A 19,130-nucleotide genomic window follows, 5' to 3' on the forward strand; every position below is an offset into this window, starting at 1 on the left:
GTGGAAAATACTCTTATGTTACTTCCAAAAATCATAATTTAGAATCTTTAATATCTACTATGTGCTTATTTCATAACAGAAGTTAATTACTCCTCAGTTTGCCATCAATTATCTGAAGTGTTTGAAATCTTGATTATATGGAACACCTTAATACTTTACTGTTTGGAAATTAAAAAAAAAAAGGGAGTCTATTTTACTGTCCTTCAGAAAATAGCTGTGAAAATGTCACTATTCTTTTGATAGTGGTGAAATGCAGAAAAGCCTGTGTTTCAAGATAGACATAATTTACTCATCATTAATCTTTACTATATGTCTTTTCTCCAAGAACATAAATATAAAAACTTATAAGAGATTAAATGAGTTTTCTTAGCAAAAACATTGTGTAGTGAGTTGCATTTGAGGACAAAACTGAGGTAACTATTTACAGTCTAAAATTTGTTTTTCCTGTTGTAATATTTTGGAATGTCAAGGTCTGAATATGTTAGAAAAGTCTTCTGTACTAGGACAACAAATTTTGCCTTTTTTATTTTGAGTTAGAAACTAAACCTTATAACTCCTTCCTAATTTATCTCCCCTGAAACCATAGTTAAAATAAACCCTACATATCTGTCCTTGCAATGGCTTTCTGGGGGTACAAGAGGTTTTCATGAGAATGGAAGGTAAAGCTTACACTATTTTTCATACAGAATTTTGCAGGAGAAATTAGACCAGCCGGTGTCTGCTCCACCATCACCCAGAGACATATCAATGGAGATAGACTCTCCAGAAAATATGATGAGACATATCAGGTTTTTGAAGAATGAAGTGGAGAGGTTAAAGAAACAACTGAGAGCTGCACAGTTACAGCGTGAGTAAATGAGTAAATTTGTTTCAAATTTTCTGAAGTTTTTGCATTGTAAGATTTTTATATCTACTTTCTTGAGTTTGAATTTAAGGTAGAAGTGGAAAAAATGGGGTAGGTTTTGATTACAACATCTTCATAATTGCAGTGTTATTGCTTGATAAAATGTATTTTATACTGTAGTTTAGGGTGTTCTTTGGGTTTACTAAAAGGATTTCTGAAAGAAAAAACAATACTTAACTCTTTTGTGCCAGAAAAAGATGTATCTATCTTTTTTCCAGAAACTTAGCAGTATTTCAACATACAAATTTTTAAAAACGTGTTGCAAATTAAGAATTACTCAAAAGAATTAGCATCTAGCAAAATAAAGGTCAGCTATATATAAGAATTTCACTTGTTAATGCTTGTGGCAGCCTGAGGCAGCTGCTGCACAGTATAGCAGCATTAATTTACTGTGTCCTTTGCTATGTAAGATGGCTTTGAAACTTAAAGGAGATGTGTAGAAGTCATCACGTTCGTGTTCCTGTGCAGGGCTGGGGCCCCTTGCCCAGCAGTGGGACCTTCATTTTGTCCTGCCTTCCCAGGAAGGGGCTGTGCACTGAACACATGGGATCAGCTGCCAGGAGGCTGCTGGCACCTTCCCTTGGACTTTGCACTGCCAGTCCTTCATTCCTTCCTGCTGAATCTAAAATTCCTGTCTGAGAGTTGGCAGTTCTGCCTGGTTCCAAGTCAGTATAGCATTAGACTGCAGTTGGTAGGTGAGTAGATACCTCACCACATGGCCAGAAAAAATTGGGCAAATGCAGAACAGTCAGTATCATTCCCCTCTGGCCAACCAGGCTAACTGGAATGTTTCAACCTCCATTTAGAGAAGGAGCTTGCTAGAGGCAGCAGCCTTCCTTCAAGACAGAGATGATGGATCAAGAGTGCTCTTTTGCAGAGACCTTGTGCACAAGTTTGTGGCATTAATCATTTGTGACTGTTAAAAGAAGATAAGGACAGCTAATCTTTGTACTTGCAAATTCTGCACTGCAGCCTTCACTTACTAAAGTTCAGAACAAGAGCAAGGCCTTAGATTAAAAGTAGTCTGTGCAAATCCAGCCTAATTAATTTCATTTCAAGTATCCTCTGTTTTTAAGTGGTTTGTTTTTGAACTGCTGTGATTTAGAGTAAAAAATCGAAAGCATTAATGTCAAATTCACATTGAAAATAAGAGCTAGGTTTAAAAGGACTCTCTCTTTGTGAACAGGTTAAACAGAACTGCAATACAAATAGCAGAGCTGGTAAGAATGGTGGATATGCCAGCCTGCAAGCAGAAGATGAAACTGAAGTACAGTTTTCAGATTGGTGTTTGTAATACATGGTCACTAAAGAACCTCTAGTATTCTTCTTAAGTACTTAATGAAATCTGCTTATGAAATTCTTATACTTGTTACAACATTTTATGTTTCTGAAACACTTCTAGGAACTGGTTTGGTATGATAATAGTGTACAGGAAGCTACACTGTTATATTGAAAAGTGATATTTCCACAGAAGAGAGATAAATCACATGTTGTTAATAGTTTGGGAACAGGTTTCCAAGACAGGAATATTCTTTACCTTGAAAGATGCTGCATAAAAGAGTGATGACAAAGCATGGTGAATTGTTTTGTGTTTTCTTAATGTCAGGGGTTTAACTGTAAGCTTGCTCGTATGTTACAAAATCTCACAAAATACACCTTATGTGTCTCATAAGTCTTCATCATATATTCAATTTTATTTAAGTAATCTGTCACAAAGCTTCGTAACGTTTCATTTGACTTTATCACTTTAAATAATCTGTGATACCAGACCATTTAATTGATGTTTGCTGAACTTGTTTAAAACTGACGACTCAAATTGCCCTTTGATGTAAAGAATAAGCTTCTTGTTGGCTTTTAACATTAAAATTGAATGCCATTTTAATACTAGTGTTTTAATATTGGTACATGTTCTGTTGGACAGTCTCTATGATAAGATGTGTAATTGAAAGAGTGTTGTAGAATATATATAAAGTAGCAATTTTAATACAAGTTTGAGTTTGGAGTTTCAGAACTTGTGTGTGCTTCGTCCTTCAAAATGAAAGTACACGTTTAAAATAATTTCTTCAGTGTGTTGCAGGAAAATCTTTGTAAATGTGGAATAACATTATTTTTATGGAGCAGGAATCAATATTTTTACTTAATGGTTTTAGTAATGTTTTCTTAATAAAATTTTCTTTTCAAATTTATGTTAATAAGTACTTTTGGTTTGTGGTGATGGTTTTTGTTTGTTTTTTTTATATTTTGTTTTCAAACTTGTTGTCAAGCAATAGTTTATTTTAGTAGCTACTGTTCTGAATTGGGCTTTGAACTGATGACTGAGAGGTGAAAATTTTCAGTGATCTGTCCTGAGCATTTTCTATAGTAAAATTAAGCACAACATACTTGGCTGCCTGAAAAATTGAATTTTAATCAACTTTTAATAAAACGATGAATTTCAGATTCAGAGAAGATGGCACAATACTTAGAAGAAGAGCGACATATGAGAGAAGAAAACTTGAGACTTCAAAGAAAACTACAGAGGGAAATGGAACGCAGGGAAGCTCTCTGCAGACAACTGTCAGAAAGTGAATCCAGCTTAGAAATGGATGATGAAAGGTTTGTATTTTTTTGGCCATCCAGATGTGTTGGACTTCTTTATTAGAATTTTTAGTACTTTTTGAATATTATAGAATAATTTTAGAAGTAACTTGTATGTGAGTTTAATATGCATATCGAATTTCAATATAGTCCAGAAATTGTATCGTTGTACAGAAACTGTATTAGTTTTAATAGTGATGAGGAAAATATTTATATCTGAAGGTTGCTTAGGAGTTTGATAATATATATTGAAATAAGTACAGCTGTGGAGTTGAGAATCAGGATAATTTGGTCACACCACCTTTGTTTAGCTCCTAACTTGCTAACTGCAAGGAATTCCGTGAGGTAGGGATATCATCTTTACTTGGGCCTGATTTGTCATTTGCAGAAAGTAAAATATGTTCAGCCAAATACAAAGGGATACTGTGTAAAATCTTTGAGAGAGGAACCATTTCCAGAACTGTTAGGTTGTTCTTGATGTCCAAATCATAATATCCTTAGGTTTTTTTTCTCTATTGCAAGCTGTTTTGCTTGCCCCGACCTTACAGATAGTCTTGAATTTTTCATGGTTTATATCGTGCCTTTTCTCACATCATAGAAATATCATCTTGTTACATCCTGGAAGAAGATTTTAAGTACATTTTGAATAAAACATACTACTTATCAAATGCTCATTATTTGGTTGTATTGTTGTATATTATTTTAGATTTATGGTGGTTCTTTAGAATAAATTAAAGAGTTACTCTGTGCTGCATTTTTTTTCTGATACTGAGAGATTTCTGTTTCCTCTTGGGTCCTTAATATATCTGTTAAAATACGTAATTTACCAGAAACAAAATACCAGATATTTTGTGGTAAGGAGTACCCTTAAAACTCAAGGTAGTGTGTTCATTCTAATGAAACACCAAGGCAACTTGACCTATATTGCATTAGGATCTGGTATTAAGACGTAGCAAATGCTATATAAATGAAATTGTTAGAAATAGGAGATTCTGAGGTTGGAATTTTTTCTTATTAGATAGGCTTACCTTTTCTTCCCCTGTTTACAGTGCAGTGGAAGTACAGTCAAAATCTAAATCTACAAGAATTACCAATATTAATCTAAAATTGTAGAGTATCCTAATAATTTTTTTTATCACCCACTTGTAAGTAGTGGTAACCAGGAAAATGCAGGAAAATTTGATTAACTATTCTGTACTTGTAAGAAATTATCAAGTTTGATTTTTTTGGTATTACAAAGGCCTGACAGAATAACTGCAAATCAAGTATTTGCAGTGTAAGTAATCGAAAGCAAAGCGAAAGACAAAGCAGGCATTAGTAGTTAGCCTGAGAAGACAAAATACTTGTGGAACTATGTGCAATAATGATTTTAAAATCTCAATTTTTGTCAGCTTACATCTTCCTAAAAACGATGGTGATGATGGATCAGCTGTCCATTTCTTTCAGTTGCATTCTGTTAGCTGATGATAATTATTGCTTGCAGATGAGGATGCTTTCCTGAACATAAAAGACACAGCTCTCCCAAAGCCTCTTTCTCCAGAACAGCAATAGCTTTAGTAGTCTTAATCCTTCATCCTATTCTTTGGAGTAGCAGGGTAACACCTGAAACCAGGATGCATGCTAATGGGGTGCTGCTGTTCCACATCACCTGAGCCAGGTAGTGGGATGACTTAGAGGAAACTCTATTTGTGTAGAATACAAGGGGATTAAATCAGAGATGCTGCCTTGCTGGAGCACACACACTGGTCTGTACTGGAACTTACTGTGTGTTGCAGAGGTAGCTATCTTGCCACTGGTAGATCTTTTAAAAACTTGTATATTTAATTAAACCCTAATTCATTAGTTTGTTAGTTTTCTGTTGTTCTCTATTGCAGCTACCTTTATTACCTGGTCTACCCAAATTCAAACGAACTTTGGTATCACTACAGTGTACTGCCTGTGCTAGGGCATGTGGATTGTTAACTCTGAATATCCTGGCTGAAAACCAGGAAGATGCAGTATCAAAATATGTTTCAAATAGTGTATGAACGGACCTCAAAGTAGTCATTGTGAGTTCCATCAAATAGGAATAATTTTAATGCTGTTCCATGTTACTGGTTTTATTTATTATCATGGGGAAATAAATGCAGCTACTAAGAATTCCTGAGAACACACTGACAGAAGAGAAGACAAGTAAGAGTCAAAGGGCTTGGTAGCAAATTTGGCCTGCGACTCTGCTGTGTCCAGCAATGAAACACAGCTGAATCTAATAATATAAACCCACATGCACTGATTTGCAACCACATGGAGAAGGTGAGCAGGGGGACATCTAAATCTAGAAAGTGACTGAAAAATCTAAGTGGAGAGTGCCTAAGCAACCCATCCTAAGACTGCCAGCCTAGTGCTGTGGGGAAAAAAATTCATAAAATCTCTTGAGATAAAAACTGCAATTGACAAGTAGGAGTAATTGGTATTATTTTTATCCTTTTATATAGCACTTGATATCTGTGAAGAAGCTTCACTATTGTCAGTGAATGAAGGACAAATAAATATCACTAAAATTATTACAGGTGGGGAAAAATGCCTTGCCTCAGGTTCTGACCTGTTCAGTTTATCGTAGTGAAGTATGGGAGGTGTCTTGCAATACACCCTGGAATTACCTTTAGTGAGATGGTCCTGGGTTGAAAGTGTCTCTCTCTTCCAGTGGCAGAAGACAGAATGAGCAAATGTCGAAATGTTGGGACCAGAGGGATTCAAGTAGGACACAGGACATGTTTTTAATGCTATGGCTGATCAGCTGTTGAAACAAATTATTAGTACTTTAATGATTTCTTCACCCTTTTTCATGATTTCAGATTAGTGCTGAATGCCTTTCTGGAAGATACAGTCCAGCCAACCAAGCTTTTGAGTTCAACGTAGAAATGATGTGTGAAGTGCAAAAATGTAGAAAGGGTCAGATTGAATGACACTGTTTACATATCTGACCTTAATATATACTATTTAATCATATGCAACTTGTACGGTTTAACTGCAAATGCCTAAGTCCAGCTGTTTCCATGGAAAGTTAAGTCAGTGTCAGCAATGACAAGAGTTCCTGTCATGACTTCCTAATGTGATTCTTATGGGAATTGAAAAAAATCACAGTGAAACATTTAAAACATGGCACATTTTAAAAGGTTTGATCTAATTATTCTTTGCCTTTTTTTGTTAGATATTTTAATGAGATGTCTGCACAAGGATTAAGACCTCGCACTGTGTCCAGTCCTATCCCTTATACACCCTCACCAAGTTCTAGCAGACCTATATCACCTGGTAAATATTTAACCCAGTTTCTAAAATTATTGTATGCATCACATAGTAACGTGCCCTATTAATATATTTAGGTCAGCAGCCTTTCAAAGCTAGTTTGGAGGAAAAAGTCCTGCATCATAAATGCAAAAATAGTTTTGCCTTAGGTGTCTTCTAGTGCAGCATGTTCTTGGATGGTGACCAGATATTCTGTATTTCAGATCTGTGGACAGATATTGAAGATCAGTTAAGTAGCTATCACTTGAACTTTATTTCTTTTTTGCTCTTTATTCTCTCTTGCTGTCTTTTTTTCCCCCCTCCCTTCCCACACAAGTTGCGCAAAAAGACACAATTCAAATGGATTTCTAGAGTCTGATGAAGAACTAGTAATGAGACTGATATTGTACTCTGCATCAAAACTTCTTAGGGAAGTTTAATCTTGAACATGTTGGAAAAAAAGTCGATTTTCATTTCTCTTCAGTAGAAAAATGGCTTTTTTTACTTCTATTTTGTGTTATTAAACAATAACTGCAAAATTAATAATTTCTGTCTCACATATTTTGTATAACAAAGGCAAACAAACCTTTTCTGAGTTTCTAATTACTGAATATATTTTAAGTCAAATGAAATGCATTTTGTGTTACTAACACATTTATTGACTGAAATTTAAAATCCCTTAAAGTTGCACTTGTACATTCATTACAAGTTGTTGGCAGTGGGTGTTACATGGTGCTCACAAACGTCTTGTACATGAGGAAGTGAACTGTGCATGCCTCACTTTCCCACGTTCACCTCTAGAACCTGCCAGGCAGATGAGATATGCTCTGTATTAACACAAGGTGGGAATGAGACATTTTATTACACAGGTCTGCTAGAACATATAAAATGTCTTTAGATCCTTTAATTTTCAAGGTTGACTGTGGTTTCTGAAAGGACTATAAATAGTTTTCATCCAGGTGTTGCATGTGTGAAAACCAGCTATGACTGTAAGCCATGTTATGGTGTTAGAGATGAGCAGTGTGACTATGAGTATTCAGAAAGTTTTTGCATTTCTGAAATGAGCCAAATGACTTGACTTTCAGTGTTTTGCAAGGTGTGTTACCAAGAAAATGATGCATATTTTCTTATCCTTTTCCTGTAACTGTGTGTACAGAAGTGTAGTTGTGCCAGCAGCTGCTCTGGAGTAACTGACCGGGCGTTCGTTGTTCTCTGTGTGCAGCCTTTATAACAGTACAGTAACCAACTGCAGGTCGGATCTGCAGTCACACAGGGGTTATAACTACAGCTCTGTGTGGGACAGCTTGCCTGCTAATTTACAGGCTTATATCTTACGTTATTTAGCAATGCACCTTGTTTAGGTGCTGATGTGTTAGTGCAGGAGAACTCTGTCAGTTTATTCTTACATTGAGACTGAAGTGCATTCTTTGTTCCCTGTGGACTTGACTTCCCATCAGTAGTTGATACAAGAGTGAGAATTTTATCCCACGGGCAAGGGATGCTGACGCACACTCTGAAGCACAGTTAAAATGATAATTTCTAATGGAGTTTATGAGTTTGGAAATTTTGGTATGGTAAATGTTCCAGGCTAGCTTGTCTGCACGGGCTGCTGCATTAATCTCCTTTTCGTCTGATAAATTAGTATCAGCAGTTGGGAAGTTTCAGACTTCAGAAAAATAGAAGCAGCAATTTGTAGAGAACTATTAAGATCGATAGGGAATTTTGTAGAGCTGTCTGGATAAATGAATGCAGTAATGGATTAAAACAAAGTTTATGAGAGTATTTTGTATCTAAAGTAGTACAGTAAGATGATGTCAAAAGTATCAGCAAAGAATAATAAAACAGCCATATGTTGCCTCAGTTATTTGCACGACTTGGCATATTTCATTTGGGAAATGATGTGCCTTGAATATGTGGAAGCAGAATTTGTAACCAATTAGAAATACTATCATTTCATGTGGATAGCTGCTTTAATGAATCGGATTCTGGCTTCTGAATCCCAGAGTCTTTTGTGCCTGCATGGCTTGGGATACTACTTTTGAAGACTCTTTGAAGCTGAAATACTGTTGCAATTTCTAGCACAGTGATCTGTGCTAGAAATCTTCCAGAACTCTGAAGAGAGTGTAATTATTGCTACTCCTAGGCAACTTGGGATTAGTTGTTCTAATTGCCAGTTAGTCCTCAGTGTAGATAAACTGTTCTGTGCTTTGCCACTAAGCTGGATAGATGTTTGGGGCTGCAGAGATGAACTATCCTGAATGTATATGCACTGCTCTGGTTTTGCTTCTTTGGCTGCCATGTAGTAATGCATTTGCCAAGCCTGTGGAGCTGGATTATTTGAAAGCAGTTGAAAATTGCCATGTTACAAAGGTGGCTCTGTTTTGCCTATTATTTCTTGGCTCTTACCTCTGACTGGCTACCTTGTCACTTCCCTGAACATTGACTTGTTTCTATCCTTGTGCTTACAAAAACACTTAAATATAACATGTGCCCTACAGATAATTAGATTGTGTAGTCAAAAGGCAGATTAATTTTGTTGTTATTCTGTAGTGGCAGGGATTCCATGGGAATATTTGCACCAGACATACATTGACAATGTAACAGAATCAAACAGAATTGAAGGAAGCAAGGCAGTCTGTTTATGTGACTTCATTAGTGATCTGAGGCTTGTTCCGTTTTCTCCTTGAGATCTTGTCTCATCTCTTGTAGACAGAAACACAGGTGCATGCAGACAGGGATGATGCTGGGTGTCACTGCAGGGACATTAGTGTTGAAGTGTAAAACTGTTCAATCCAGTGTGGTATTCTAAAAGTTTAATAGGCCTTCAGTAATGTTTTTCAGTCATTATTCTCCAAAGTAGTTGCTTGAGTCTAATTGTAAACAGCTGAGAAAAGTCCTGTCTTGTTCCTTATGATATTTTTGTCAGAAAGCAGAAAGGAGCAAAAGGTTTTGGAAAATGTGCTCTTTTGAGAAACTCAAACTGTTCAGAACACTTTAAGGTGTGAACTTAAAGCATTTGGCAGTTGCTGTTTCTGTTTTCCTTGGTTAGATAGAGCTATACAGGAACTATGCATTTTTATAATGGAATTTTTACAGAAAGGAAATACATGGATGAAAGAATTAGATATTTGCAGTTTTGAGTATTGGGCTTTCCTTAGTGTAGATAAAACAAGTTATTATCTTAAATGTTAGTTGATAGCCTAGTCCAGCTAGTAAAATTTCCCGGCCCCAAAGGTCTTTAAAATGCTGAGGCAAAAGAGGAGGAAGCCTTGGTGCAGATCTGGTATGCCTTGGAGGAGCCACCTACATCCAGTTTTTTTGTGGAACCTCATTGTGACCCAGTCCTAGATGGCTTCTCCAGACACAACCTCTCTGCTTCTTCAGACTGTATGTAGTTCAGGGGGCCATTTCCTCCATGGAGAAATGGAATGCTGAATGGAAATACTTATGGACTAGAACTAAGCTACTATGGGAGTCTTACACCATTTATCTTAAGTGAAGAGTTCAGTTTAACATTGTATAATGTATGTTTGAAACATATAGTAATATGCTACAGGAAAAGAAAATAAATTTGCACACTTCAGTACAATTAATATTTTCTAGATGTTGAATCTGCAGCACTTACCAGTTTTTAGATTATCATTGATTCAGAACCAAAAAATCTGAAAAAAACCCTCACACTTTAGTTTTTAATATCAAACAAGAATGTTGATGTTACCTTGTTTTAACAATTTTAGGTCTGTCATATGCAAGTCACACAGTTGGTTTCACACCACCAACTTCACTGACTAGAGCTGGAATGTCTTACTACAATTCCCCAGGCCTTCATGTGCAACATATGGGCCCATCCCATGGTATTACAGTAAGTATTTAAAATAGTAAATACTTGTTACCAATATAGTTTGGTTTCTGGAAGTTATGATTTGTTGTCCTCAAGCTTTTTTAAAAAATATTTTTGTAAATGTTTGTTTTTGTCTCCTTACACCAAGACATCTATTGCTGCTTTCTTCAACCCTGATTTTCCTCTTCACCCCTCAGAAACTGATTCTTTTTGGAGAACCTTGTTTTCTGCAAAAGAATAGGATATATTATCATCTTAAGGACAGTAATAGGTATCATCTTATGGATCAGCAGGCAGGGTGTGAAAAGTGATGTTCTAAGCTACTAAGTCTACCCCAGGAAGTAAAAACGTTGCTTTCATTTTTCTCCTAGTCTCCACCATCTGACGGATGAGTCATCTGAGGTTGCTTCAAGCTCAGGTTTTCTTCAGGATGACACACAATGCTACCATCATGTCACTGTAACAGGCAGTTAACTCTTATTTTCTATTGTCATTGGCAAAGAAGAAAGTTAATATAAACATTCGTTAGGGCAATTTCTCATATCTTTCAACTGAATTTATTTCCTTTTTACCTGCGATGTTTGATGCATTTATGCTTCATCATGTTTCTTCTAAATATTTGTGGAGTTTAATGAACAAACAAAACCTAAAATACCTTATGGTTGTTGTATCAAGACCATTTTGATTTTTCTCAACAGGTATAGTAGTATGTAAATATTCCTCAAGGTTTTTGCTTATACTTGTCATTCTCAGATGTAAAAATATGTTTTAATAGAATTTTTAGTACAATGCTGAATTATGACTGCTTTTGGTTTAGGTGGGTGTGCAGAGGTAATTGTTACAATTTCACTGGGCTAAGGTGGGGTGGGTGGGAACACTACGGTGGTAGGTAGAACAGAAAGGAAGCTGGAGCTCAGTAGAAAAGTAGATTCTGGTTGGGGCTCAGCCCGTGGCTGTGTGTCGAACATGAGTTGGTCACAGGAAGATCTTTATGCTTCTGGAAAGCATGGAAACTAATTTTGTAAATTAATTTGTCAAGGAACTTGCTCTGTTCAGTCTCTGAAATACTACTCTTTGTGAAACTATAAATTGAGTCACTGAAAAAGATCATCTTGAGGACAAAATACTAATTGTTCAGAGAAGGGTGTCAACAAGCAGCTCATGGCTTTATCTTAATACTGATACCATGTCCCCTTATATTATATGTGTGCAAATGCAGTAAATTATATTGTTTCAGAGGCATCAGTCAGTTTTCAAGAATCTCTTACATTTCACATACAACTTGAATCTATTGTGCATAGTTGTGCAGAAAAATTGATACAATATATTTGATTTGACTAAACTGCAGTTTCATTCTTGACTCTTCATTTTTGATGTCCATTACAGAATAAATTTGACTTTACTGGTAGTACATTTGGTATAGAATTGTAATCATGCTTTTCCCCAGAGCTGACCACCTGTGGTTGATTAGTAATTATGGGTAGGTGGTTTGTCATGCCATGAGGTTGTTGATTAATGCTAACTAGATTGGTAAGTAATGAGCCTTTTTGTTTCACAAGTGCAGAAGTCAGTGTTGTGGAGTGTAATTTATATTTTTGCATTGCTAACATTAAAGATCATCCTCCCCCTCCCACCCCTCAGTTTGTAAAGATAAAGTGGGGTTTAAATCTTTCTGTTTAAATGTACCAGTTGTTGAAAATCTGCAGTTTCTGTTGAGGGGGTCTCTCAAACAACTGCTTCAGTCCTGCAGCTCAAAGGGTTGTAATATTTTTTTGTTCTCCACAGAGCAACTTATATTATGGTTTTGCTCCAGTGTGTGGGCTAAGAGTCTTTTCAGAGAGCTAGAAATTCTGGGCAGACTCTGATACTCAAAACTTTCCCACCCACACTGAGGTACGACATGCTGGTAGCTCATGTGCCAGCAGCATGAAGTTAACAGTTCATCTGCACCTGCTGGTCAGGCAGGTACAGCTGGGAGATGCTGTTCCTGCAGCGTCTCATTTCTTTGTAGGTTGCTGGTCATCATGGGTAAACATATCTGCAGGACATGTCTTGTATTCATTTCCTGCAAGCTAACAGGAAGGAATGCATGTTCTCTTTGATGTCAAGAGTACTTCCCATTTCCTTTGCTACTCCATTTCAGAGGAACATTTATTTTATGTAAAAGTTGTATTGTGACTCCTGCGATGTTTTGAAATTTCTTCTTCCCACGTAATTGTTCAGACTTCTTTGTGTGATTTTCTTTTTCCTTTGCCAAAATTAGAGGACTTGCACCTAACGCTGTTCAGGAGTGTGTTAAACATAATTTCAATATTTGTTCTGCAGAGGCCTTCACCACGAAGAAGTAACAGCCCCGACAAATTTAAACGTCCCACTCCTCCTCCTTCTCCAAACACGCAGACCCCAGTGCAGCCACCTCCGCCACCACCTCCACCACCTGTGCAACCTCCGGGTCAACCCACAGCATCGCAGGCAGCCAATTTTCAACATTCAGTGCATCCCTCCTCTCAGCCTTAGTGCATGTGCTCAGCAATCTCTATGTCAGAAGTGGACTCATAACACGGAGCAGTTTACTAAAAGCCAAAGGCTTACTTGGCATATTTGGATTTGACTTATTTGCACTGAGGTTATATAGGCTTCACTGTTAATTGTGTTGTAAACGTTTGTATAAAATGCAGCCAGTGTTGTGGGTCTACAACACTAACTTAACAAAGTTTTCCATCAGTGTTTACTTGAACTACATGTATGTCCATTCTCTGGCTGGAACATTTGCTATTCTGTTTGGTAATACGGCATTATGTCGTTTTGCTTGGCTCCAAAGCTTCATTTTCCTTGCTTTTAGGTTTGTAAAATTAAAGGGATACCTTTTTATATTTTTTCATGACAATTTGCAGAAAATGAAAGGCATGATGGGCTACATGATAAATTCTGAAATATTACAGTGTTTACCAAGCTTATGGAAGATCACCATGTTTCAGTCATTTAAAATATCAGCTTCTAGTGCAAATGTGAGTCAGACACCCTAATCAATGCCCAAGACACAAACTCTCTGATATAACATAAGCAAATAAGCTTAATTCACAGAGGACACATCCGTACTTCTCCTGTTCAAAAGCACCTCAAACGTATGGTACAGTCAGAGCTTTACACTGAGGGAACTGGCTTGGAGTCTGTGGAATGTACAATTTGTGGACCTTAAGATTTGATGATGTCACTTGACATTTCTGTTAACCTGTAAGCTGCCCATACCGTGTGCCCTGCCACAGTGACTGTTGGGAAGTGTGGCCCTGCCCACAGGTTACTGAGAGCTGATTCAAGTGTGTGCTCTTGGATTTTTTTTTTGCTGCAAGAAGGCGATGTGATTGTAGAGAACAACTGATGCTAATTTCTTTCTTGTTAAAAAATATTCATTGTTATTCCCCTGAAGCAAAGTTTGAACAGATACTTTAAATGTTCAAAAGTCTGTTAGAAAATGAGATGAGCATAGACGAATATATTGGCGTAACTGCCAAAACTTTGTATTGCTTGGTAGAAACAGAGTACAAGAAAGTAGCACAACATGGCACTAATGAATGCTTATTTAGCAGCCTAAGCCGGTACAATGTATAAAGAAATGTATTCTGAATACATTCTTTCCATTCATTTAGCACAAATAAATTGGTTTCACTTTGCAGTGGAACAAAGTGTCACTTCTTGGTATTGACATCCTACTCGGTTACATTTTTCCTGAGATTCCTGTTGAGTACTGGGGTTTATATATTATTGATGATTTAAAATGGTTTACCTCATATATGTGAATATGTGGGCCATGGAAAATGACAAGAGAATGTTTATTTTATGAGAATATGTATCTGGCTATAATCAGAGCAGAACATGAGTAATTTATCTTTTGTTTACAAAAGTTTGTTTGACATGCCTAATGCTTTATTAAGGACATTTTTAAGAAGGAAGTACAGCATTCTAGTAGTATACTAATACTCGTACATATTTTGTCATGTTTTCCACACACCTATTCAGTCAGAATTGCAAACTGAAAATCTTTATGAAAATAGTGCTCTAAATCAAAGTCGTAAGTTAAAATAATGTTGTAAAATGTTCTGCTTAAGGCAAAATTAGAATTTTTTCACTGTAGCTATGTAGCTCTGAGAGAATTTAGAGAAATGCATATATAGTCTATTACACTTCTTAAACCAATGTGGGATCAAGTGCATTATCAAATTACATTACATTAATAATGGTAGTGACTCTGCAGTCAATTTGTAAGATTATGGCAGACCTAAAATTTGACCACTGCTTCCATCTGAAAATAACTGACCATACCAGATGCTCAGCTTTCCGTAGAGGAAACTCAGCTCTGAGCATTACAATTAAACAGAGCTCCTGAATCAGTGATAGGATTGCATGGGAGAAGGTGACAGGTAGTCCAAGGTGGGACTAAAGTCAAGACAGGATCAGCTTAGTTTGTTGCTTGTCCTTTTGTAAACATAAAACAAAGAAAAAAGAATTCTTTATTAAGTAGGATTCCAGCTCAAGTATCCCAGAATTTGAAATGGTGCCCTCCTTTCTGAAGTGCTTTGAGATCCTTGGATGTACAGCTCTGTTGAGGGCAATCTCATGGTGCTGGTAGCACAAATGTGGGTGGAAAGGGAAGAGCCTTTGATGGGGTTTTAAGATCTCAAAATGGAAAATTGCATAGAATAATTTACATTTTAAGCATATTCCAAAACTGAATTTGTGTAACCCAAGTTCAGCTGCTGTTATAAAGTGTCTTAGTGAATTCTCCTTACTGTTCCAGTGGGACTATTACCAGAAGAAAGTAAAGAACTGACAAATGTATACTAAACCTTGGAAGTGTAAAAAGGCACTAAACTGGCCTTATCGAACTAAGAACGTTGAACAAACATTTGCTTGCAATCAGAAGTGTTAAATTCTATTTGTAGACTTTTTGAATAAGATGAGAAATTGTGCACAACCATCTCCTAATAAATGTAAATGGATTTTCAGTTCTCCTTGTGAATTATAGTCATGAATTATGATTCTGCAGCTGTGATTTCTATCAGATCTGTAGACTGGAGAAACTCACTCCAGCTCACTATGAGAGTTTAAGTGCTTTGTTTCTCTCAGAAGCACCTGGGTGATTTTCTGGCATCCTTTTCATCACTAATGCCTATCAGTTGCACACTGCATTGTCACTAGTTGTGTTAAGGCCACAGAAGCAATTTTTAGCTGTGTGGAGCATTTTGTGAGCATGCCCCTTGACAGCTAAGATTAAAAAAATAAAATCTACTTTTCATCTATTTCAGCAGTGCTTTCCTCTCTGAAAATCAAGCAGCTTTCTTTTTGTATTTCCTCTCAAGGGATCTGTCTTGGACACTGGAATGCAGCTGATACTCTGTAGAGCATTAAGAGTTTATTTTGTCCACTGTTTGTACCACAGAAGTTCTTTGGAAGAAGAGATGGGACTGTTTGGAGGTAGTTTTCCAGCTCAAAGCCAGATAAGACTGTTTTAATTACATGTACTCTTCTGAGAACATATTCCCAAGGGCAGAAAGTACATCAGAGTTTTTACAGAATGTGTTAGTGCTTCTCTATTGGCAGTTGCTGTACTGGAGCTGAGCAGAAAAGGATTCCTTTCCTGTTAAAATGTTTTCATTTAGGAATCCAGCTACCTGGGTGGAATCCCTGGGCACTTCAGCTGAAAGAAAAATGCAGACTTGGAAGCAATGAAAATGAGAAAGCTTCCTGGGATCTGTGCAAGTTGCACTGCTGAGAGGAGAGTGTATGGACTCTGTAAATTCTGTTAAATAAATGAAAACTGATCATGGAGACGAAAGAGCCTTAAATAGTTTGTCGGTTAAAGAAACAGAGTCTTTGATCCTCGATATCGATTATTGCTTGCTAAGAGGATGCAGCCAGGGACCTTGATTGAGTTTTACAGTGCTTTTTCTGATCCTAATGCTTAGTTTTACAAGCAGTAGAAATTCTAATGCTGTTCAACTCTTTCTGATGTTTCCTTTTTTTCAGTCATGGCAGTCTATTTCTTTTTGATCCTTGGGAGTCTACAGAGCATGGACTATGCAGAGCATATTTCTCCAGTTCAAGCCATCTCATAAGAAACCAGAAGGTTTATGAGTGTAAGCTATGAAAGTACAATACATGCCTATGTTACAACAACCTCCTTGAGAGGAAAGATCTCTCCTCTTGAAGAGAGAGCAAACAGAGCCCCTAAATACCAAATGGACTGTATGCATAGAGACAATCTGGTTTCCTCAGTTCCCTGAGGACCTGAATTCCTCTCCCAGCCTTTCTTGTTTTGGTTTTTTTTTGATCAGATCAAGGTTCTTAAAATTTTAAATTATTTTAAATTCCATGTTTAATTATAATAAGTACTCAGGATACCTTCATGTTAATTTTGGGTAACAGCCCCTAGTCCCAGTACAAGCAGAGTTTGAGTCAATGCCACTGTGTAGACAGGAGCAAATGACTGAATATGCCAGACCGTGGCCTTTACAATGCAGTTAAAGTGGGAATGTGTGTTCATATAATGATTTATTTTTCTAAGCAGCTGGTTTTGGATTTTAGGTGTGTTCTGAAGAGGAGATAAACTGTGGAGTTTGGCACTGCATTGCAGACAGCTGCTGCTACTTTAGGGAGAAGAGTGTGCCTGTTCCACTCAGTTGGGCTCCAAAGAAAAGTACTACCTCATCTTTCAGTTGGGACGATGTGCCCACAGGGTCAGCAGAAATGTCGTAGCTGTGTTAAATTTTATTCTGCATATATTACCTGGATGGGAGTCTTTCCTCAATGAAATGGGGCTCCAGAGGTTATAAAGCTTTTGTAGAGGAGGAGTGAAGAGTTAGGACAGATGGTTGAGGGTTGAGTTTGTGAAAATTGTGTCCCTGTAGTAAATTGCTACTCAGAGTGCTCTTTGTCTAGGTCTTGGGATTGCCTGTATTAAAACTATTTTGTGAGGGGGCTTTTTATTTTTGTGATTTCCTTTGAAAAAATGCCATGTTGCAGTTCTTTAAGTTTACGGGATTGATACCTAATTGAAAAACAACAATAACAAAAAAAATCACAAAAAGCAATTCCCCTTTCCACAGAAATATTGGAAGCAGTCTTCTGTGTGCAAAGGTGGGTTTTCTCATGATAAAAATTAATGCTGTATCTATAAACAGAGATGTTTTATTCTAGTGGTAAAACCTAAGCTGTCCGAGGCACTTTAGTTTGTGATTGCTGACTTTTGTTTTGGCAGGTATTTCAGATGAAATCTAAGCCTCCTGTGGAGGAAGAAAAAAATCACCTGACAGCTGTAGACTGTTCCTTTCCTGCAGAAATACAGCCATTTCCTCAAATGCAAGTGGAACAAGCATCCTTGAGCTTTTCTGAAGCTTATATTTAGTTTCAGTACCTTGGTGATTGCTCTTGTATATTTAGAGAATCAACGAAGCCTCATTATAGGTTGGTTGGATGTCTAGCTGGTTGTTCCTATGTTTTTCTGATCCTAGTGAACGAAGTCTGTTCGAATTTGGATCAAACAATAGCCAAAGTGCAGATTTGTTGAGCATGAATCCAAGTGATGATTTTAAGAACATTGTGTTGGTGTGGATCAGAGCTTATTGTAAGAACCTCAGATATAAAGAAGTTTGGTTTTTTTAGGAGGTTACATTTTTTTCCTGTTCTAGCTGTATTATTGCTTTTTTGTATATCTCAAGGTGTTTACATATACTTGTAATTGTTACAATGTGTCTGTAATCAAACTCATCTGTGCCTTCATGCAGACTTCCAATAAACACTTGATTTTTTTGTATTTACTTGTATGGAAGACTACTGGGTGGATGTATATTTCCTTCTCTGTCAGCCTGTCATCACTGGGAAAAAGAGGAAGAAAAATGAGAACTAAGGGGCAGAGAAAGATTAGTGTTTGTCTTTGTTTTTGCTATCTTTGGTTCTAGTTGGGCCTTTCCTTGTGTAAAGGTCTTGAGTGTGTGACCTGGGGAATAACCTGTTCACATAATAAAGTTTGCACAGGAGGTGCTCCTCATTTTGCATTAGGTGAATATTCAAAGTACAATGCATGCTTGATTTCATTAGTTTTGCTTCTGTCTTGGGAGAATGTAGCTATATTTCTTGAGTTATTGTTGTGGGGAAATTCCAGAGTACCTTTCTGTATTAATCATGTCTGTTTAACTTCTCACAGCTGCCTTCCATGGGAGCTCAGGCTTTTTTTTTTTTTTTTTTTGCCACAGCAAAAGCTGCAGTATTTTCGGTCTTAGTTGACCTCCTTACCTTGAGGATACTTTTGCTTGGGAGGGTGGAATAGAATAGGAAAACAATAGAGTTTCATCTTTTTACTATTTTTTCTCAGTTCATAGGAACAGAGATGTATATTTGTACAAAGTTACAGAAAAACATCCTACATGTTCTGAGTCAAAAGCTGTGCACGGCAGGACAGCTATTTGTCTAATCTGATATCAACTGTGAGAAGAAGAGAAGGCAAAAAATGTTTCCTTGCCTATGCTAAGGGGTGTGCTGTATATTCTG

The 19,130-nt window shown here is 36.9% G+C and overlaps 1 protein-coding gene across 2 annotated transcripts in view; it reads left to right on the top strand.

Annotated features, from left to right (window-relative positions):
• CCDC6 (coiled-coil domain containing 6) overlaps positions 1 to 18,396 on the top strand; it is a 51,207-nt gene extending 32,811 nt beyond the window's left edge. The window contains exons 5-10 of one of the 2 annotated variants that reach the window (XR_015805097.1): positions 687 to 847; positions 3,343 to 3,499; positions 6,672 to 6,772; positions 10,483 to 10,607; positions 10,958 to 11,052; positions 12,912 to 13,048. Coding sequence is in view for 1 of the 2 variants with exons in the window: in XM_014882315.2 (XP_014737801.1) it covers positions 687 to 847; positions 3,343 to 3,499; positions 6,672 to 6,772; positions 10,483 to 10,607; positions 12,912 to 13,103 (736 nt within the window). In the remaining variant the exon portion in view is untranslated. Of the gene's footprint in view, positions 1 to 686; positions 848 to 3,342; positions 3,500 to 6,671; positions 6,773 to 10,482; positions 10,608 to 10,957; positions 11,053 to 12,911 lie in introns of both variants that reach the window. The other variant, XM_014882315.2, reaches the window with a different exon arrangement.
• Positions 18,397 to 19,130: the final 734 nt, after the last annotated feature.

This window comes from Sturnus vulgaris, chromosome 8 (genome assembly GCF_052056855.1).
Source record: "Sturnus vulgaris isolate bStuVul1 chromosome 8, bStuVul1.hap1, whole genome shotgun sequence".
NCBI lineage: Eukaryota > Metazoa > Chordata > Aves > Passeriformes > Sturnidae > Sturnus > Sturnus vulgaris.